The sequence below is a fragment of the Podospora bellae-mahoneyi genome, chromosome 3 (assembly GCF_035222275.1).
Source record: "Podospora bellae-mahoneyi strain CBS 112042 chromosome 3, whole genome shotgun sequence".
Classification (NCBI taxonomy): domain Eukaryota; kingdom Fungi; phylum Ascomycota; class Sordariomycetes; order Sordariales; family Podosporaceae; genus Podospora; species Podospora bellae-mahoneyi.
Genome location: NC_085882.1, coordinates 201,845 through 223,133, shown reverse-complemented (window position 1 = coordinate 223,133; position 21,289 = coordinate 201,845). Strand labels below are relative to the sequence as shown.

General features: G+C 52.6%; 8 protein-coding genes across 8 annotated transcripts; 4 read left to right on the top strand and 4 right to left on the bottom strand.

The window, feature by feature from the left end:
* Positions 1 to 1,521: 1,521 nt before the first annotated feature.
* On the top strand, positions 1,522 to 2,129 carry QC761_300723 (uncharacterized protein; the record flags this gene model as incomplete). The annotated part of the gene is made up of 2 exons (XM_062877229.1): positions 1,522 to 1,808; positions 1,856 to 2,129. 2 exons carry the CDS (start codon positions 1,522 to 1,524, stop codon positions 2,127 to 2,129), a joined length of 561 nt encoding a protein of 186 aa, XP_062732957.1.
* Positions 2,130 to 2,915: 786 nt separating this feature from the next.
* On the bottom strand, positions 2,916 to 6,924 carry QC761_300720 (uncharacterized protein; the record flags this gene model as incomplete). The annotated part of the gene is made up of 2 exons (XM_062877228.1): positions 6,610 to 6,924; positions 2,916 to 6,461 (listed from the first exon to the last, which is right to left on the bottom strand). The coding sequence occupies exons 1-2, from the start codon at positions 6,643 to 6,645 to the stop codon at positions 2,916 to 2,918; spliced, it is 3,582 nt and encodes a 1,193-aa protein (XP_062732956.1). The 5' UTR covers positions 6,646 to 6,924.
* A 1,726-nt stretch (positions 6,925 to 8,650) lies between these two features.
* Positions 8,651 to 10,459, top strand: ERG8 (phosphomevalonate kinase). Its single transcript, XM_062877227.1, has 2 exons — positions 8,651 to 9,173; positions 9,239 to 10,459. The coding sequence occupies exons 1-2, from the start codon at positions 8,905 to 8,907 to the stop codon at positions 10,308 to 10,310; spliced, it is 1,341 nt and encodes a 446-aa protein (XP_062732955.1). The 5' UTR covers positions 8,651 to 8,904; the 3' UTR covers positions 10,311 to 10,459.
* A 206-nt stretch (positions 10,460 to 10,665) lies between these two features.
* On the bottom strand, positions 10,666 to 11,618 carry QC761_300705 (uncharacterized protein; the record flags this gene model as incomplete). The annotated part of the gene is made up of 3 exons (XM_062877226.1): positions 10,666 to 11,332; positions 11,390 to 11,448; positions 11,502 to 11,618. The coding sequence occupies 3 exons, from the start codon at positions 11,616 to 11,618 to the stop codon at positions 10,666 to 10,668; spliced, it is 843 nt and encodes a 280-aa protein (XP_062732954.1).
* Positions 11,619 to 12,627: 1,009 nt separating this feature from the next.
* On the bottom strand, positions 12,628 to 14,545 carry QC761_300700 (uncharacterized protein; the record flags this gene model as incomplete). Its single annotated transcript, XM_062877225.1, has 3 exons — positions 13,747 to 14,545; positions 12,795 to 13,679; positions 12,628 to 12,741 (listed from the first exon to the last, which is right to left on the bottom strand). The coding sequence occupies exons 1-3, from the start codon at positions 14,149 to 14,151 to the stop codon at positions 12,628 to 12,630; spliced, it is 1,404 nt and encodes a 467-aa protein (XP_062732953.1). The 5' UTR covers positions 14,152 to 14,545.
* Positions 13,177 to 15,797, top strand: ESF2 (RNA-binding ATPase activator esf2; the record flags this gene model as incomplete). Its single annotated transcript, XM_062877224.1, has 2 exons — positions 13,177 to 15,403; positions 15,470 to 15,797. Exons 1-2 carry the CDS (start codon positions 14,745 to 14,747, stop codon positions 15,795 to 15,797), a joined length of 987 nt encoding a protein of 328 aa, XP_062732952.1. The 5' UTR covers positions 13,177 to 14,744.
* Positions 15,798 to 16,030: 233 nt separating this feature from the next.
* Positions 16,031 to 17,608, top strand: QC761_300680 (uncharacterized protein; the record flags this gene model as incomplete). Its single annotated transcript, XM_062877223.1, has 1 exon — positions 16,031 to 17,608. One exon carries the CDS (start codon positions 16,031 to 16,033, stop codon positions 17,576 to 17,578), a length of 1,548 nt encoding a protein of 515 aa, XP_062732951.1. The 3' UTR covers positions 17,579 to 17,608.
* Positions 17,609 to 17,774: 166 nt separating this feature from the next.
* NMD3 (ribosome-binding protein) lies at positions 17,775 to 20,038 on the bottom strand (the record flags this gene model as incomplete). Its single annotated transcript, XM_062877222.1, has 2 exons — positions 19,252 to 20,038; positions 17,775 to 19,194 (listed from the first exon to the last, which is right to left on the bottom strand). Exons 1-2 carry the CDS (start codon positions 19,380 to 19,382, stop codon positions 17,775 to 17,777), a joined length of 1,551 nt encoding a protein of 516 aa, XP_062732950.1. The 5' UTR covers positions 19,383 to 20,038.
* Between the last annotated feature and the right edge of the window lie 1,251 nt (positions 20,039 to 21,289).

Here is a 21,289-nt window from a genome sequence, read left to right as displayed (position 1 = left end):
AGCTGTTTGGCCTCGTGCCACAGAGCTGGCGGAATGTTGATGGTCATGCCTTGGATAGGTATCGGGTGGTCCTGCCATGTTTTAGACGTGAGATGGCGATATCAGGATTTAATTAATTATCAGATGGCCATATTCTGGAGTCTGACTAATGTTGTTTTCCTGATGTCCAGTAGAAAGTTTAGACAATACCTCTCCACAACTCCATCCACCATAAAGCTTATACCTATCACTAGATGTTGGTGGTTATGCTGTTCTTCAAATATTGAATTGATATGGCTAGGCAGGCTCTGTGAAATTTAGTATGAAGTGCAGAGATCTAGTTGATAAACTGTTCCCTCAAAGCTGATCAATAAGCGTAGAAATATGGTGGATAGGCATTAACACATGGCGACAAGTTGTTGACTAAGGGTTACTAGGCCTTCAGGAGATTGAGTACAACGAAAGATGTCAGAGTCCGGCCTGGGACCTCTCATGCCAACTCGGCTGGCTCTTTTCCATAGAAAGAAACCCAAAGAAAAGAAAAAGTGTCTCGTTTCCATCTTTTCAAAGCAAAAAACTGACACAGGGATGGAGCTCTGCAGTCTCTCCCGTCCTGAGCCCAGTATCAGACAGGCAGCCGACCTGATGGATCCACAAAGGACCTGTGGAAAAGAGCGTCGCTGCAAAACGCCTGGAGAACTAGCATTGCATCTTGGGCAGGAGCTTCCCTCCTTCCGCTGCCCGTGGCCATGTTCAGAGGACAGCGGACAAGAGACAGACCGAGTCCGGCTCCGGCTCAAAAGTGTATTAACTATCTCTAGAAACCTATCAACCATGTTCAAGGGCCTATTGACTATCCTAGAGGGCCTATTACTAATTTTCAAACACCTATATACTACACTGTTCAGCTGAAGCCAGCTAGCTATCCTTAAAGGCACCTGTGCTAAGAGGCAGTCTTTATCTTTGTCTATGCCTGTCATACGTGACATACTCATCAGGGTAAATTGCATTAGTTTGGGCACGAGAAGTGTGTAGAGTGAGGTCTATGCAGCTCAAACTAGTCAGATCCATGAGTCTCGGCAGATTGCAAGCTTCAGTTATTTGATCCGTACTCGATGTTCCTTTGTCTCACTGAAAACACCACACGCCCCCTCGGTAGCTAAACCCATGACACAACCCGAAACAAGTTTGGTAACGTGCCACAAAAGTGCTTTTGAACTTACGACACTTGGTCGACTCCGGAATGATCATGGAGGCCTGTAGAAGGGTTGCAAGGTTCAGTTGTGCAGCCTATTCCTGGAAGGCAAAGCCAAGGTAGACTTTGCAAGAGTCCAACTAACTATAAAGGTACGGGTACCTACTCATGTGCTCTCAGTTGGACTCCTCAACCAGCGACCTTGCTACTAACCTCCATGCTCTTCAAGTTCTTGATATTGCTTTCCGGCGGCGGGTGCTGGTGCAGCAGGCACCCACCAACTGTTTACCACCCACGATCCAGACAAATTTCCCGACAGCCCTACAAAACAAAACAAGCAAGTCAGAATGACCGACCCGTCCCACCACTACAGCAACAACGAAGCCCTTTACCTCTACGGCGACCGACCAGAAAATTACAGCGACCGTATGGCCCAGGAGAGAGATCCTGTGGAAAGAGAAATAGTCGAGCTGGACCGTGAGATTGCCCACGAGGTGCGGAAAAAGTTCACCGATCAAGCGAGGCAGAGGCAAGCAGCCCACGAAAGGGACAAGGCCGAACAAGCTCGGGTTTCCAACCACAAGGCACCAATCCCGTACTCGCCAGCTTCTTACACGCACACTTCCTACTACTGGTACCCAACTACCACCAGTTGTCCTCCTGCCCCATCCTCTCATCCAGCTGGGTATTCCACCACATCGAGCGCGTTCTCGCCTACAACAACGCTGTCCTCAGCCGTGTACGCAAACACTGCTCAGTATGCTCAGACTTTGTATTCACAAAACTCTCAATAATCCCCCTGCAGGCTACCCAGCAACGACGCAGGCAGCCAACGCTCAGGCCTATTACCCACAACGATACGGGAGCCAGCAACAGGGGCAGGGGCAGGGGCATCAGTCATATCAAAGTCAGTCCCGGTACAAAGGCTGCCGAATATCTCTGGAACATACAATAGTAGACGCATAAGAGTATAGAATGGATTAGTAATCAGTAAGGAGGAGAGGCCAAGTCATGTTGTTATGGTTGTTGTTGTTAAGGTTGAAGTCTGGTACCTACCTATATACGTCATACGTACAGTAGAGGAAACGCAAAGTTCAAGCTTGGCTAGAGATAGAGTGGAGGTTGATAGACTGAGCTGGCATCCATGTTCCATTGCGTTAATCGTTTGTATTTTCATTGGATGTCGTTAGCGAGGCGACGTCACACAGTCACATAATCCATCCAGACAGATTATACGCTAAAACGCTTCTATTGTGTCTTTATAGAGTGGAGTTATATATCTTCTATCTTGCCTATGGCAACCAGCAGCCGCCTTTTTTCCGGGCTCGCGTCCATCCCAACCCATCAATTAGATCCCTCTTTCCCATGAAAAAAACCAAAATGTGAAACCCACCATCCATAAGACCGAGCCTCGCTAGCAAAAACGCCGAGGCCCCCGGTCATGGTATCTATCCCAGAAAAGGACCCTTGAACGCCGCCCGCTTCCCATGATGAGAAAGAAAGATAAAACAAATGCTTTTGCTCCCATGTTGAGTCTCCGCCCGTTGTTTTCCCCAATGATCCTTGAGATAAACACCCCCCTTTTTAAACCCGAGTCCATTCCCATTGAACCCATCACATCCCCATCCATCAATCCATAGTTGCACACAGGGGGTATCATGCCAAGAACGCAGAGAAAGCAGAGACAGAGGAAATATTATGAAACATAAGGAAAACCAAAAGGACAGGAACACGCCCAGGCTTACGCAGCGGCGGCGGCAGCCTCGATTGGGGCAGCGTTTCCGCCGCCACCGAGGAGTTCCAGAACCTTGTTGACGACGGCGCTTGGGTATCCGCGGCCGAGCATCTCAGTAACCACCCCCTTGGCGCTCTCGCGCTCCTCAACGGCAAGGAACGCGCGAGTCATGGCCTCGTAAGTGCTAGGTTCCCGCTTGGTGGCGCTGACAATGGCGTAAATCTCCTTGGCCTTGGCAATATTCTTCTCGGCTGCCCAGCCATGGATGAGGGTGTTGGCGATATAGGGAGTCATCTCCACACGATTCGACCGCATCATGGCGAGCACAGGCTCGGTCTCGACAACCCGATGGTTCGCAACCATGGCCTCGAAAAGAGCCTGGAACAGACAGGGAACGAGAGGAACCGAAGACTCCTTGACGACTGCGTCAAATACGCGGCGAGCACCCTCGAGATCGTGAAGGACACAGCCGCGGGCGTGGATGAGACTGGCGTAGTGGACGGCTTCGGGCTTCTGACCAGTAGCCTTGATCATCTCGAGGACAGACTCGGCAGCTTCCATGTCTACAGGATCCAAAGTGGCGTGGGTGTCAACGAGGAGCTTGAACGTGTGGGCGGTAGGGGCGATGCCCTTGGCCTTCATGCGCTCAAAGTACTCGAGAACCTTGGACTTGTCTCTCTTGGTCATGAGGAAGAATTGCATCATGCTGTTGTAGGGAGCCGGACGAGCCTTGTAGTTGGGCATGGCCTCCATCTCGTCAAACAGCTGCTCGGCAAACTTCTCATCGCTGACGCGGCAGAGAGCATTGACAATGGTACCGTACGTGACAGATGTGGGCTTGATACCGAGCGCTTGCATCTCGCCAAAGTAAAAGAGACAGTCGTCAATGCGACGCGCCTTGCCCAGCTTCCCGATCAAGGCATTGTACAGGAATGAAGTAGGTTCGACTCCCTCAGCCTTGGCGCGGTGGAACACGCGGACAGCTTCGGTGGCCTCGTCGAAGGTCTTGGTGGACTCCTTCAAGGTGGTGATGTAGAGACCAAAGGTGTTGGCCGAAGGGGTAGCACCCATGGCGAGGAGCTCTTGGTGGAACTGCTCGGCCATAGCTCTGTCACCAACAGTCAAGCAGGCACCAACCATGGCGTCCAGAATGGACGACCAACCGTAGCGGACCACTGGGTACTGAGGAAGCAGAGGCACATCCGTCCGGGCCATGGCGAGAATTTCGTGGCAAAGATCGATCTTGCCCTCCCTGGAGGCGGCGGAGATGAGCTTGGCGTAAGTGATGTACCGAGGATGGCGACCAGCACGACGGATGTTGCGGAAACGGTTGAGTGCTTCACTCAGCTTGGGACCCTTGCGACCGTGGGCGCCCTCCAACTCATCCGAAATCAATGAAGATCCCTTGAAGTCGGTGTTCTGGGCATAAGGGTCGAAGGATTCCTCATGGTGAGCAGCAGCTGGAGTCGATGGGAATGGCGAAGGGGCGAAAGACTGGGAAGGGGCATAAGAGACGGGAGAAGCTTCACGAGGATCCACAATGCCGCGAACGGCCATGAACCTAGAGATGAACTCGGTGGCTTCCTCAATCTCACCTTCGAGCTGAGCAGCGGGAACGGTCTCGCGGATGCGCTGGAACATCCACTCAGACTGAGTCAAACCCTCCATCACCTGCCCGGAACCAATCATGGCCACGGCATACATGGCTGCCGGTTCAACAAAGGACACGGTGAACTTGAAGCCAGAGCCACAGAGGATATCCCAGTACCGAGCTGCCGCACCGAGATCACCGGCGCGGATGCTCATCGCAAGCAAGGCCATGGCGGAAGAAAGCATCTCGGAGGAAGGAGAGGCATTGGCAAAGGCGGCAACCGCAGTCAGCTTGTCGCCATTGTCGGCAGCAACCGTGGCAATTTCGTTCATGGCCCGACCTCTAATCTCGCTCTCGATGCTTTGAGCCCATTGAAGAGCTTCCGAGTAGACACCACGCTTGATGAAGCCCTTGACAAAGCCACCGGCAAGCAGAGCGTCTTTAATCTCTGCAGCAGTTACACCATACTCCTGCAGGATCTTCTTGTAGAACTTCACGGCACCAGGAAGCTTGTCGGAGATGACGTAGGCATTGATGACAGAGGCGTACACCTGAGCATCGGCGCGCTTCAGCAACGTCGGCTCACCATTGTCGTTGGCGATGGCAAGGTTGCGGTACTCGTTGTAGCATTCCACGGCGCTGACCAAATCACCGGACTTGGCGAAAGCTGTGATCATGGCAGGGAAAGTGGCAGCAAAAGGGACAGCTTGGTTGCACTCCATGTGCTCAAACATCTCGAGCATATTGGACACGCGACCAGCCTTGGCACACGCTGAGATCATCTGGTGGTAGGTCTCCGAGGTGTAACCGGCCTTGTTGGATGAGACAGAGTTCTCGAACAACTTGATGGCAAGGTCAAGACGCTCCTCCTCCCTCAAGATGGCAAGCTCAAGCTCATGAGAGGCAAACATGAACTTGCCGGGCTCATCCATGCCACCAAACCGCACACGCTTCACCTCGAGAGCCTCTTGCAGCGCAGACACCTCGAGTGAACGAGAAGCCAGTAAGCTGACAAGAATGTTGTACGTCTCGCTGTCCAGGGCAACCTTGCGTCTAAGCATATCCGTGTAGATATCCAGAGCCTTGTTCACCACCTCGGACTTGTCTGGTGCCAGCTGGAAAGCGGCAGTAAGCAAGACATTGTAGGCGGTAGCAATGGGCTTGATGCCGGCGACAAGCATGGCCTCGAAGACTGCCGGAATCTCGACATATCGTCCGCCGTCGGCGAGTTTCACGAGGTGATCGGCGTAGGACTGGGACTGGGGATCGACGGGAGGCGTACGGACGAGGCTGGCGGGAGTTCGGATATGGGAAACAGGAGTGATGGTTCGCGACCTAATCTCTTCCTCGAGCTTTTCGGCCAGAGCTGGAGACGTGGCGCGGAGGGATTCCACCTCCTCTTCCAACGCATCCAGCTGCTTGCGAACCTCAATCTCCTCGGCGAGACGCGCATCGATGTGGGCAAGGGCGGCCTCGGCCTCGGGGGTGATGGCTGGGGAGGCATCGCGCTTGGTGACTTGGGCGGGGTCGACATCGAGGGCGAGGGTTTTGCTGGCATCGGAACCGAGAAGGATGGAAGCCGGTGTCGGCTTCCACTCGATGCGCTGCTGAAATTGGAACTGAGTCCACTCCTTGTCGGATTCCACCTCTTCCACGGCCCCTTCCTCGGCAACTTGCTGGGTCTTTTGCAATTGCTCAAAGTAAGCATCTAGGCCGCCATTGGTGCTAACAGCCTTGCCCAAACGTTGCGGCTCAACAGGCCCAGCGGCGACGGTCGAGCTGCTGGTGTGGAAAGCAGACTGGAGCCCAAGAGTCGAAAGACGACGACCGATACGGGCATGGTTGCGGCGCCCAAAGGACGGGCGGTTCTGTGAGTTTAGAACATGAGGGTGGGTGGCAGCAACGACCGACTGGGCGTAACCTTGGGTGATGGACTTGGTAAATCCTTGCCGGATAAAGCTCTGCCAAACAGTCGAACTGAAAGCGGGCATTTAAGAGACACCAGGCGGAGAGGGGTTCTGTTCCCAGACGGAGACGAGGTGTCAGACGCGAATAGCTTCAACCAAAGGTAGCCAAGTCAGGCGTGGCGGGGTCAAGCAATTGACTTACAAGGAGTGAAGGGGTTATGCGCAATTGCAGGTTCATTTGACGACAGTGAAGCCGTCAAACAAACGCGCTGACCTTGGGGGGTGATTGGTACAATGATGGTGGTGGATGGACGAGAAACGGCAAAAGGGCGAAGGGCTGAGGCCTGGAAGGGAGTGAGTGACTGCAACTCAAATATTGTCTTAAAGCACCGGTAGCTGTGATTTTTTTTTCCCTCGCCGCGCTGGAGAAGCGAAAGCTAAGCCTGTGCCAGGTCACCAGGGTCCTTAGCCGGGTGGATTCGGAATGGGTGCGCGGGATTAGTCAGAGCGAACAACGACACAGAACACGGAGATATGTGTATTAATTCTCGGATATACAGACAATTATATCCCTTCTTCTCCATTTTGTTTCTTGAGGAAAATCCCAGCCCCCCATCGTCGTCGATTCATGACACTTGTTTCATAGCATCCATGAGGTGGACGTCCACGTAATAACCGTTGCCTTAGGCGGCGTATGGAACACTTCAAAAGAGAACACATCGACCACTAACACACCTTGGTCCATAACCCTTAACCCTAGTATCACATGGGATGGCTGCCTCTACCTATCCTCTGGCATGGCCTGGGCTGTTCTCTGCTCACCGTCTTCCATCATCGTCGGCGGCCGTCTGTCAGTGGACGTCCCGACATGCTGCCCCATGCTCCCCCAGAGCTGCTGGGCGGCCGATGACGAATGGCGGTGGCTTGGCGGAAGGCTCGGACGCGGGTTGAGCGGGGACACTCTGCTCCAGCACGTCAACGAAGACTTCCCGGACCAGATAACCCGGGGTTCATCTCAGATCTTAACTGTTAGTCAAATACCGGTGGTCCCGCCCAATCGCTAACAGTGCCGAGCCCTCGGAGCTCGCACCGCTCCAAACCCCGACAGCTACAGGAACAGCACTTGACCACTTTGGGCGCTTTGAACATTACCGTTACATGGGTTGAGACATTTCTCGAAAACTTTAGCGTCCACACAAAAAAGCAGTGCTTTCTTTTGGCGGTGCTCCAGCTTTGGCAATCCACTCTTCACTGTTATCAATCGTTCTTTATGGTTCGAACTGTCTCTATCTAGCATTTGGCATCGGTTGAGACACGATTGCAGTCATTCAACGGGGTATGCCACATCGAAGAGGATACGAGTGCGTGAGATGGCAGTGCACGATATCCAGCTGGAATAGCTCAATCAATCTCTGATCGACGATCGAAAACAGGATGAGTTGCATCTGATAATATCAGGGAATCCAAGGAAAGCCAGCAAACAGTCACATGTGCATGAAAAGCAACCAAATCCAGAGCCAATGATTGGACTGCCATGCCAAAAGTGCCCGGCCCGCCGTTTGCTGAGCCCTTGACCCGCCGCTGCTCCGTCCCGACTTGTTCCCGACCTGCCTTATCACCGAGCATCCTCGGCCACCGAGTACGGGCCGCGGCCAGTCCTGGATCGCATTTCCTAATTGATTATGTGTAGTGCACGATTGCATCTACCAGGTAGGTAGGTAGTCATGAATCACACTGCAGCATCTGCCATCTATGATCGCCACCTCTATCTTTCTTACTTGAGGGTTCAAGTTCGCTAAAGGGGATAATGTTCAGTCAAAATGGGGTTCAAGTCACAACGTTTGGAAGTCTCATAGCTCTCATTCAAATGTTTGATAAACAGTGGGCTTTGGTTTCTTAGAACTTGTTCAACGTGTGGCCAAGAGATGTATAGGACAAGAGATGTATAAGACAAGACATGACAACATGTCGAAACTCACATTGCAGACAAAATGCCTACCAGTGACATCTTGAACATGTTTTTCAGAGGCATAATATGTTCGAAAACTTGACGTGTCTCTTACAGACCAAGGTACCTTACGTGAACTACGTGCTTTGGCTTTTTTTTTTTCTCTTCTTACTTTGGAGAACTTCACAAGGCGGAAGGCATAAACTTGTGCCCAGGCTGTCGGGTTGCGAGGGTACTCTGTTGAAACGTGAATCTGGTTCAGATGAACACCTTGAGATTTGTTTCCCCCAATACATCTTTAGGTCTGCGTAATCAAGCGGCACTTGGAAGTCAGGGTTAAAGCGCACGATTTCTTTCCAAAACAAAGTCAAAAGTCAAACCTCAGGGTTGTGCCCCACAACAGCTCGCATAAGTGGGCCCCTGCCTGAATCTACCCCTCCATCATTCAGGGGCTCTCATTCAACCTTCATGAGAGCTCACCCTTGCACTCGTCAACAAACTCACACTTGAAGCTATTGTGAGATTTTTTCTCTCTCACTCACATGCAAAATGCCCGAACACAAGAACTCATCTGTTGTCTCCGCCCCCGGCAAGGTTCTTCTCGCAGGCGGCTACATTGTCCTCGACAGGGACTACTCCGGCCTCGTCTTTGGTCTCAGCGCCCGCATCAACGTCGTCTCTCAACCCATCCAGCCCACCCAGGGCGTTCATCTCACCGAGATTGTCGTCGAAAGTCCGCAGTTTGACGATGACTCCTGGGTGTACGGCTACACCCCTGTGGAAGGTCACGGTGGTGTAAAAGTCACCCAGCTCGACCCGTATGTTCTCCCCCCCCCTTCCCCTTCTTTTTTTTGTCACACCTCATCACTAACACCTCCCCCAGCGGCACCAAACCCTTCAAACCCAACCATTTCGTCGAAACAACTCTCAACTACGTCCTCTCCTACATCGTCTCCCTCCCCGCCAAGCAAACCCTCTCCTCCATCCACCCCGCCAAATTCACCATCCTCGCCGACAACGACTATTACTCGACCACCGCCACCACCTCCCCTTCCACCCCCCAGCGTCGCTTCCGCCACCTCGGGCAAACAATCTCCAAAGCCAACAAGACCGGCCTCGGCTCCTCCGCCGCCCTGGTAACCTCCCTAACCGGCTGCTTGCTCTCCCACTACCTCCCCCGTTCCCTTTTCGACCTCTCCACCCCCTCAGGCCGGCGCACCCTCCACAACCTCTCCCAAGCAGCCCACTGTGCCGCCCAGGGAAAAATCGGCTCCGGGTTCGACGTCGCCAGCGCCGTCTACGGCAGCTGCGTCTACCGCCGGTTTTCCCCCTCCCTCTTATCCGCCCTCCCACCCCCAGGGACGAGAGGGTTCGGGAGAGCCGTCGTGGAGACGGTCAACTCCCCCGACTGGGATCAAGAAATCAGCAAAGAGGAGACTGATCTTGCCGAGGGGCTGAAGATCAGAATGGTGGATGTCACGGGGGGGACGGCAACGGTCAGCATGGTGAAGCTGGTCAACGCCTGGAGGGAAGGGAACAAGGCCGAGGCGGATGGGTTGTTTGCCGAGCTGGAGGGGGAGGTGAAGGTTTTGGCTGGGGCGCTCAAAGTCGGGGATGAGCAGGCGATAAAAAGGGCAATGGGGGAGGTGAGGAGGTTGATGAAGAGGATGGGGGTGGAGAGCGGGGCCGAGATCGAGCCGGACAGTCAGACCAAGATGCTGGACGAGCTGGAGGGGCTGGAGGGGGTGGTGGGGAGTGTGGTTCCTGGCGCGGGGGGGTATGATGCTGCGGCGTTGGTGATTAGGGATGATGAGGGGACGGTGGGGAGAGTCGAAAGGTTTTTGGGAGAGTATAGCCAGAGGGAAGGGGTGAAGGCGAGGTTGTTGGATGTGTTGGGGGAGGTGGAGGGGGCGAGGTTGGAGAGCTGGGATGGGGGGAGGTGGCAGGAGTTGTGATGTTGCAACAGATGAGCGCTTATATAGAACCAATGATTTAATATCATCATCACACGCCAATCAGATCAAGAGAAGATGCCAACGGAAGGTTGTCAAGCTCCCATTCTGTTTCGACATTTGTCTGCTGTAGTTGCCCAAGCCCATGCCAGCATGAGCACAAACAACCACAATTATTAATTTCTTTCGCTATCCTTCCTTTCCACCCTCGCAATGATTTTTAGTTCATCCATTCTTTTGTTTACCCGCTTGCTCGCTTCAAAAAGTTCAAAAAAGACAGCCTTATCCTACAAGCTGAACCATGCCTCCTGCATTATTATTTTTGTTGTCATTGTTTTTGTTTTGCCTCCCCTTCCTGCTAGATCCTGATCGCCCCCCTCTCACTCACACTCCCCTTCGGACTCCCCCTCGGCGTATTCTTCTTGCCCGGCGGACTCAACGGGCTGATCGGGCTGCCAAGCTCAAACTCCCTCTCGAGGTGCTCAAAGTCCAGGTCAAGCGGGAACATGCCGACAGGATCGACATTGTTGTTGACGTGCCCCCTGCTTCTGCTACCCGGCCGTGAATGTGAGTCAAGTTCCAGAGGCGAGACGACATCGTCATCCAAATCACCCAACAACAGGAGAGAGTGATTGCTCTGCGCTGGGAGACCACCACCGGAAGGAATCGGCATCGGCATCGGCATCGGCATCGGCTTCACCTGTTCTGAGCTGGCGTAGTGGCGGAGGTTGCTAGGGTAGGGAATTCTGGCCATCGATTCGGAACGGGAGATGGTGCCTGAGCGGGCGGAGGAGCTGCGCATCGATGACCCAGCTCTGGAGGAGGAACGGCCAGGGCCCGAGGTGTGGAGGTTGGTGATGATGGGAGGAGGCGGCGGTGGCAGGACGCCTGTGACGTTGGGGTTGGGAGTGCTGGAGTTGGAGGATGAACTCGGAGCAGACACAGAGTAGGTCGGTATTGATGGTGGTGAGTCGGCGTGGATTCCTAGTCTGGTGGCTGCGGCCTTCTCACGGAGGACCAGAATTCTGAAAGTGATGTTAGCAATGGAAGCGAAAGATTGGACTGATGAAGAGGGAGCATACTCTTCTGGAGTGAGACCTGGTAGCGTTACTGGGATCTGTTCAAAGTTGTATGGTGCTGACTGTGTCCTCTGTTAGTAAATGATGCGATGAGTGGATGGCGAATGATACTCACAATCACCAACGGGCGTTTTGAGCCCCCTCTGCCATTTCTCCTGAGTGCCCCTTTCCGAGAGGTGATCATCTCCTGAAGAGAGGTGTATAACCTCTTCATTTCCGAACAGAGATACATTTTCCTGAGATAAATATCCAAAGATTGCTTTTGGATCAGACAGATAAACCAGACGAATTGCTGAAGTGGAAATGGCAAAAGAGATTAACGTGTGAGGTATACTCGAGTGTTGGACGAGAAAAGTCTGTGATGTGAAAATCGGACGACAGGTCTCCGAGAAGACAGATTAGATGGTTGGAAGAATAATAATACGGGGACGGAGGTAGGGCCGTAAAGTTCCTGACGGATCCGGAAAGTATTAAGAACAAGAGCGAGGCCGTGTATGATGCGAATTCGAACGAATGACGTGGGAGAACAAGTGAAGCGGAACCGAGCCAGTTCCTCGGTAAGCCAGTGAGAAGCGAGTGTGGTGTCTAGAGCAGACAAAGATCAAGAAATACAAAGACAAAGGAGTGTCATGGGGACTGGCAGGTGAGCAAGTATAGAATCCGACAAGGCCGGTGGCAACGTCCAGACAACGAACCTGTGCCGTCTTCGTCAAAGAAAAGAGGCTGGGAAGCGAGAAGAAGTAGAAGACAGCTGGGACAGGCTTATAAAAGAACACGATGCTTCTGCCGCATCGGATCGACCCTGTTCCAAACTGCTGGAACGTGTTCCTGAAAGGCACGTCTCGCAACCAGTTGCCCGTCAGGCAGTGGCGAGATATGCAGGACGAATCACGACTCATGATGGCCCCTCGCAGAGAACTGCAGAGAGGGAGAAGAAGACTGTCTTGGAATGTAGACGGGGGGTTTAAGCGAGAAAGCCGCATGCCGTTTCCGCACCTCCTTTCCCCAGTGATGGAATGCTGACAACAGGTTGGAAATTGTCCCCCGAGACAAGCCGCCAGTTTGTTCTTGCAGGGCCTTGAAGAAATGAATGGAAATCGATTTGCTTTGCCTGCCGCTGAATAATGTCAAATTTTCATGTCTCCGAATGCCTCGTGGACGCGCCGTAGCAACGCCCTTGCTGAAGCCCTCCCTAGAGTGGTTCCGGTTGCCTGCTGCAGATCAAGGGCACCCCCAAACCTCTATTTGGGGTAGTCCTTCAAATGATAGCTCTTCAACTTGACGAATTGATCAAAACCGTATTTACTCAATGTTTGACCCTTCCCGGAGTTCTTCCATCCAGTCCAGGCCAGGTCCTGCATGTCTCTCAGTCAGTGGCATTCACACCACACGGGGCATTCTGACTTACAGGGCTTGGGAAATCACAACGGTTGACGAAAACGGTTCCCGCTTCAACCTGCTCGCATAGCTCATATCCCTTATCTGTGTCCTTGGTCCATATGCTGGCAGTGAGACCAAACTCGCTGTCGTTCATTAGCTCCACCGCTTCCTCGTCGCTCTTTACCTTCATAACGGGGATCACGGGCCCGAAAGTCTCATCTTTCATGACCTTCATTGTGTGATCGACCTTGGTGAGGAGCGTTGGCACGACAAAGTTGCCCTTGGGAGGAAGGTCCTTGAATGTCTCGTTATCGGGTGTGAGGTTCTCGGCGCCCTTGTCCAACGCGTCTTGAATGTGGGCCTCGATGGTCTCCTTTGACCTTTTTGAAATGACAGGGCCCAGGTGAGTGGCCTTATCCAAGGGGTCTCCCAGCTTGTAGCCCTTCAGAACTTTTTGAATGGCTTCAACAAACTGGTCGTGGATCTTCTCGTCCACATACACACGCTCTATTGAGCAGCAGCTCTGACCAGAGTTGAAGACGGCTCCGTCCACGATTTCTTCAGCAGCCCAAGCAATGTCTACATCACCACGGACATAGGCCGGATCCTTTCCACCAAGCTCCAGACAAACATTGACCACCCTGTCCGAGGCGGCGCTCTGAACAGCAAGACCACCGGCGACCGACCCAGTAAAGCAGACGAGCGCGATCTTGGGGTTACGAACGATAGACTCGATGATGGTGGGCGATCCTGAGTGGAAATATTGGATGACGCCATCGGGCAAGCCGGCTTCCTGGAAGGCCCTGCCCACTTGTTCCGCAACGGTCGGGGTCTGGGGGGACGGCTTGAGGATGACCGAGTTTCCGGCAAGCAGCGCGGGGATCAGGGCGTTGACGAGGATCAGATACGGATACTATCAGTGTTCAAGTTTGTGATTAGTACGTTGTCTCGTGGTCTACAAGGAGCAGATAGGCGCATACATTCCACGCAAAGATGATAAGCACTGGGCCAACAGGTACTTTGCGGATAAATCTCTTGAAACCCTTCTCCTCCTCGCCCGGCGTGTCCTGGAGCACGTCGTCGCTGATCTTGAGCAGATATTCGGACCGTTTGACGGCGGTGGCTACCTCCTTGGCCGTGTAGGCGATGGGACGTCCCATCTGGACGGTGAGCTCGTTGGCAAGCTCATCCTGCCTGTCGGCGAGGATCTTGAGGGCCTTCTTGATGATGATCTGGCGGTCAGCCAGCTTCGTTGTGCGCCATGCCTTGAACGCCTGGGTGGCAATGTCGGGAATCTGCTCGAGCTCCTCGGTGGAGATGCCGTTGCGCGTGAGGATGGGTTCCTCGGTGGTGGGGGAGATGGTGGTGATGACCTCGACAGACATGGCGACGGGAGGTAACGATGGCTGAGTGAGTGGTTGAAGATGTTAAGTGTAGGGGTATCACCCGGGCTCGAATATCAAGTGGTGACACATTGGCGAGGAGCTGCGATGCGCCGTCATCCCTTTCTAAGCTTAAGGCAGCCTGTTGTTTGCCCCTCTGCCCCTCTGCCCTGCCCCTCCAACGGCGTCCAGCTTCCAGTAAGCTCCCGCGGCACTGATAACAGATAAGATAACGGTGGGTAGCCAAGGATGCACCCTTGTGTCTGCCATCAAGTATCTTGCCCAGATGCGTATGCGGCGCTTTCCACTACCAGATATCGCGAAAGTATACGGACAGCCGGGATTATTCTATTAGATCTTTCTATACCGTAAAGATGACTTGAACTATTTCCAAGACTTCTATCTGGGCTGATTGATCCAAGCATGAGTCTCGTGAGGTTCAAGGCTGGAAACTTGGCAGTGCACAGGCCAATGGCAGTCTCCAGAAATTTTTGGAACAGCAACTAAAGGTTCAGCCAATCTACTTAATCGACAACCAACTAAAGCGGTTTTCCAGATCCATAGCTCAAAAAGTTCACCGACTGCCACCCACAACAATGTCTAACAAAAGAAACGCTTTTCTCGACGCCGGCGATAGTGACGAAGATGTCGGCCGCGATTATGACTCGGAAGATGATTTCCAAAAAGGTGGCCCCAGCGCGAAGCGCAGAAGAGTAAACGACGAGGATAGCGAGGCTGAAGACATTACCGACGACGAGCGATACCAAGACCAAGACGAGGATAGTGGCGCAAAGCTCGACGGAGAACCCCAAGAGTCCGGCGACGAGGCAGAGGAAGGGAAAGACTCTAAAGAAAAGAAACCGAAGAAGACAAAGGTCGAACTGCCCGGCGCCAAGAATTCACTGCTCAAGAAGAACCTTGTTGTCTCCGAAGCTGCCATCAAAAAGTCAGGTGTTATCTACCTATCGCGTGTACCGCCATTCATGAAGCCCCAGAAGTTACGATCACTTCTCGAACCATACGGCCAAATCAACAGGATATTCCTCGCCCCCGAGGATCCAGCAGTCCACGCGCGCCGCGTCCACGCCGGAGGTAACAAGAAGCGGTCCTACGGCGAGGGATGGGTCGAGTTTATCAAGAAGAAGGATGCTAAAAAGGTGGTCGATCTCTTGAATGCGCAAACAATTGGTGGGAAGAAGTCGAGTTGGTACAGAGATGATGTGTGGGCCATGAAGTATTTGAATGGTTTCAAATGGTGGGACCCTACCCCCCTCCCTCTCTCTCTCTGATTATCTTGGAACTCCATACTGACAGCCAACAGGCACCATCTCACAGAGCAAATCGCCGCCGAGAACGCCGAACGAGCCAGCAGAATGCGCGCCGAAATCAGCAAGTCCACCAAGGAGAACAAGGAGTTTGTGCGGAACGTGGAGAGGGCAAAGGTGTTGCAGGGCATGGAAGCAAAGGCTGCGGCCAAGCGGAAAAAGGCCACAGAAGACGAGAAGAAAGAATATGGAGGCGGCAGTGCGGTCCAAGAAGGGGTTTCTCAAAAGAAGAGGAGGACGTTTGCACAGGTACCGCTGGCAAAGAAGACGAAGCAGGAGGACCAGCCAGAGCATGTGCAAAGAGTGCTCAGCAAGATCTTTTGATCGTTGAAGCCCCCTTTTTATTGTTCGGCATCTCTTTTGCATGTGCGTATACCCTTTACTAGCACCCAACACCTCAATTCGTATAGTGATTGGAACAACAGGGCTTTGTGGTGCTGCATAGCAAAATGTGCCGATACTTGCTCTCAGGACATCTATAATTCTGGCCTTCTCGTATGTCAAATGCTCGTTATTATGGTTTCCAGGTACTGTCATTCGAATAACGTTGCGACAAGATGGGTCTCTCGAATCCAGATGGCCCCGACACTGGGTATCATCAGAGCGTAGAATCAGCAATTCGCAAGCTGGGACTCTCTCGTGAAGAGGCAGCGGAGCTCCAAGGCTACATCAAGCGGCTTCTAGACGAAGACAAAGCTTTTCCCAAGGGATATCCCGTCGAATCCCTTCTCATGCACCGATACCAAAAGGACTGGAAGCACTTGCGTATATGGAAAGAGGAGCCCGTCATCAGTGTTGAGCCTGCGTTCGCGAGGTGTGTGGAAGCAGTGCGGGATGGCTTGAACTTGTCCACATTCATCTCGGTCTGCCTTCCAGTCAATGCTTCTGCTGCCACAGGCTCTTATGCAGCTACAGGACAAGCCGGCTTGGGATACGGCAGTGAGAGCGAGAGTACATCCACCCGCAAATCCAGAGGAAGCAGCACCAGTCGCGACCACAAGTTCGACAGTGTTTCCTCGAGAACACCAACACCGAGTTGCAGCAAGGAGATTTATCACGGAAGGTTCGACAATCAGGGGTTTCGAGGCAGTCCACCCCCAGGCCCGCTTTATGTTCGACGTCACTCTAGATTGAATTTATCCTCGCCTCTCAGAACACCCTCTTTTCATGGCAGCGGGTCGGATCTGGGTCCCGGCTCACGAGGCAGGAAATACCCCCCCATCGTTGAGCGGCAATACTCACTTCCTTTGGCTCATCCCCGACCACGATCATTAAGCAGCTCCAGGGCAACTTCTCCGATTTTGACACCTCATCTCGCGTTTCCGCCGTCTTCCCCCCTTACACCGAACAAACCAAACTGGGACTTCACTCCAAACAACCATGACATGCACGACTACACCGTTACGGAGTGTACCAAAACATCATCCTACCGCACCCGCACCTGGTACCCAGAATCCCATCCCACCTCTCGTAACACCCCATCTTTCGTCTGCCCTAGCACCCCCTACAGCAACAGCATCATCCGAAAAATGGACACCACCACCGCTCCAACCACACCCAGCCGCAAACCCTCTGCGCGCATCAGCGTGACCGACATCATCCCCGCCCCGCTAAACTTCCCCCGTCCCCGGCGTACATCCGACTCAACCGCCAGCCACAGCCATCACGTCCAGCGCAAAGACACCCATCCTCGTCTGCCTCATCCCAACCCTGCGCCCCCAGCACCTCCAACCCATCGCTCACCCACTCCTCCAAACTTACCCATCACCAAACCTAAACAGCTTAACAGCCCTCCACACGACCCAACCATCACCAAAACCGGAAAACCCAACTCCTCTCCTCATGAGGACCTGATCGATAATCTGTGCCTAGGAAAGAAAAGGGACATGACCCCCGACTTTGAGATCATCCCCGTGACTCGACTCTCGCCTCAGTCTCAATCTCAGTCGTCACAAACTCATCAACAGAGTCACAGGCGGGAGAGAGCCAAGTCTAAATCGAGGGGTGATGATCGGAGGATGGACAGACCGCCCAAGAGAGAAGAAGAGCCGGAAAGGGGATCGTGGAGAAAGCTAGTTTGTGGGTGTTGTTGTGATGAGCATTGAATGGTTGCGGTTTACGGTGGATAAAGAGGAAGGATAGTTCCGTCATGCAACAAATATGCAGCATGTATTTATCGATACTCACAATTCACAGAAGGAACACAGCAAAGTATCAAAGAAGTTCTCATCAAACAAAACAAAAATGGTATATTTTTCCACTCCAACCCATTCACCCCATGAAACTTCACAGCCTAATCCCCTACTCATCATGAATGCCCAACTCATCAAAATCATCCAGCAGCTCATCCATATTGATCCTCGGCCCATCATCCACACCCGTCATCTCTGTCTCGGCAATGCTCATCGCGTCCGCATCCTGCTGCTTCTTCTTGGTGTTCTTGTACAACGCCAACGCGGCCCGCAACTCCTCATCCTCCTCCACATCCCGCAAGAACATCTCGTACTCAGCCTCCATCTTCTCCTGATCGGCCGCCTTGGGCAGCAACTCGCCCTCATCCTTGGCCATGCGCTTGAGCTTCCAGTTGCGCTTCCTGTTCTTGCGCCTGTTGGGGTAGTGCTTCTTGACCAGAATGACATCTGGAATCGTCGACCCGAACGCACGAGAGTTCTCAATGGCGTCCAGAGCGGAAGAGTTGAAGTTTGTTCCCGTGAGCATATAACCAAGGACCGAGTCTCCAGCATGCAACAGGTTGCCCAGATGAGTTCTGGTGAAATAGGTGTGGTCGTTTACACCGAGATCGGCGGCGCGGGCAACTTGCACTTCTGACAGAACCCACTTGCCCTTGCGGACGTTTGTTGGTTCGACGTCCATGACAATGAACTCGACCAAGTCGGGTGTACCGGCAAGAGGCTGGAATGGTGCGCGCCAGAAGACGTCGGAGCTGATTTCGGCTGTCTGAAGAGTGTTGGGGTCGAGAAGGTTGACGGACGTTCCTATCCTGTGGCAGAGGACAAGGGGCGTAATGTTGCCAATCGACCGGGCCAATTTGAGTGGCAGGGCCACCAAATCATCTCTGCAAATGGGGACAATCTCGACGGAGTAGTTGAACTTGTATGACTTGTCGCCTGTGTGGTTGTCTTGCGAAATAAGTTGCCTCGAGTCCTTGACAAAAATGGGAATGACTGATTTGAGGAAAGAAAGGAAAGCTTCGGCTTGATTTCTGTGAGCAAAGTAAAAGTCGATACCGCCCTTTTCTTCCTTGATGTTGATCGTGTCCCGATGCGCTTGGTGCTTGAGGATAAGCTGCTCCAATAGCAAAAAGGTCCTCTTGTGGGGCACCTTTTGACGGACTTGTACTGACGCTCTCCAAACGTTGGCTGTGTATGACTTGGCGCAGTCCTTGCACTGCTGTGTACCCACGACGTAGACTACCTCGAAACTTTGTTGCATGAGGACACCATCAGCCACTGAGTCCTGGATTGTGATCTTAACCTTGATTCTTCGCGAATGTGGTTCCGTCCAGATGAACTCTGCGTTGACAATGCGGACCTTGGTGATATTTCGTAACCTCTTCAAACACAAAGCCAGCAACTCTTTGGACTCGGGCGCAGCATTGACCCAGGTGTTGGGGGGCATCAGCCATCGGTCGCAGTCACGGCAGAACTGGATATGGGCTTCGCGGGGGATGGTTTTCGAGATATCGACGGTCAATTTGATACTGGAGACAACTTTATCAGTCCAGGCGCCATGACTAGCAATTCAAAGGAAAACTTACCAGTCGTAGCACATGGCACCGGCGGAAGAGGTGCCATCAATGGGAGAGCCGCAGTTGCAGCACAAGATGGTTGCGCCAGTGCGCGCTGTGCCCAGCATTGGGGCCATACCCATGGGAGTGTCGAGATCCATTATTTCCGTGTTTATCTGTGTCTCTCTGGGTATTGGGTTTGTTGTGTATTCGAAAAAGGTGTACCGCTTGAAGAGAGTGCAGTTATAGATATGGTGGGACTTGCACAGCAAGACAGCGAACTGGGGACTGCTGGCGGGGCGCTGCTTTCTCAAGAATTTTGACAGAAAATTGCCCCGCGCGCTGGTTGATAAGCAGTTTATCTGAATGTGGGGCTTCAACAGGTGGGGATCGTTACACTTGGCGAGTCCGCCACTCCGGCACGTGACTCATTTCGAGACGACCATATTACTAATGATTGTTGACTTCAGACATCATCGAAAGAGGCAGGAAGTGGCTTTTCGCAAAAGTTACGCAATCTGTGGAGGAAGGGACTCCTCACTGCCCTCGGATGGTCCTGAGTCTGTTACGAGCTGTGTTAGTTGTTATTCAGGTATCCAACAAACCTCTTGCGTCGTGCCTGGTGGCCTTTTGGTCAAAGATGACAATAAAGTAAAATCAAATTAGATATGGCCCTGACTTGACTTGATTTGGTTTGATTTGAGATGGAAAAGGTCATATTCGATTAGTATTTTATTTCTTTTGAATATATTTGAACGGGCCCGGCTACCACGCATATAGGTTCCTAAGGCACTGGTGAGGGTGGTGGTGAGGGTAGTGATGAGTGGTGAAGCAACGCACAATTTTAGGGTTAGGGTTGTGTATAGCTATTGGTGGGTGATGTGGTGAACTAGTATGGGGAGAGGCGTAGTAAATATACTTAAAGCAGATTAAATATTGAAAAAATATAGATTTGAGCCCTTTTTTGGCCTATTTGATTTGACTTGTATTTGATATGCTTTGAATCAATTTGCTTTGTTGCCAGCCTCGCTTTTGGTTAGCACGAGGGTCTATTGTTCAATGAGAATTGGCTATTCGGTACAGAGTATTGCTGTCTCTTCTGTGGAAGGCCCATCCTCCTGCTGCCAAGTGCCAGGATGTCAATATGTATTGATCTGTTGCTGCCATGTCCAAAATGCGGCACACTGTGATTGGCCACCTTCCCTCCACAATCTTCTAACAGAGGAAAAAGCAAAGCCCCCCGCACTTCAGAACTGACATTGTCTGCCATCTACGCCTATCTTGGACACTTGTCATTGTGTCGACTGCACATCTGCTTTGGCTATCAGAACGCGAATCCGAGCACACCGTATCCCATCACCGTTAATGCCCACAGCGACACATATTCTCAGCCATGGCATAGCGACATGAACATGGTTCTTCAACAAATAAGCGCTTTCAGCCAAACACTGGGGCTAATTATATGCGACCATCTTAGCAAGGATATGCACAATCTTCTGCTCTGCAACTGAAGTGAGCATGGGAGGAACCATTTACGCAACAAGGCAGCAGAATACCTCAGGAGCCTACAATACATGGCCGTCAGCCGGGACGTGAACGTAGCTACCGCTCCCCCGGCCTGGCTCAAGACAATCTATTTCCACCGGAGTATCGCCATAAGCATCGTTTGCAAGATGACCCTCTCTGTCATTCCTGTGCCGCGGACCTTGAAATCCTACCAAGACATCATGTGCTGAGCTCGGTTGCAGCGAGGAGGAATTGGTATACCGTCTGCTATTACGCAGACAGTCACAAAAACAAGACATGGCAACCCTCAGAGCTGCGGCTGCACTCAAGGCTCTCCTGGAGCAGTGGCCTGTGGCGGACAAGTCTGCAGCCCTCTCGCAGAAGCGGCAGCGTAAGATTGAGGCAGGAATTAAGGTGGTAAGGACTGTCCCCAGTATTACTTTGGGCTGAGAATAGGTATTGTGGCACCCTGGGTTTACGAAAGGTAGGATAGCTGGGATGTCAGGTACAGAGACAGCTTGACCAGATCATCGATGGAGGGGATGGACAACGCTTCTTTCTT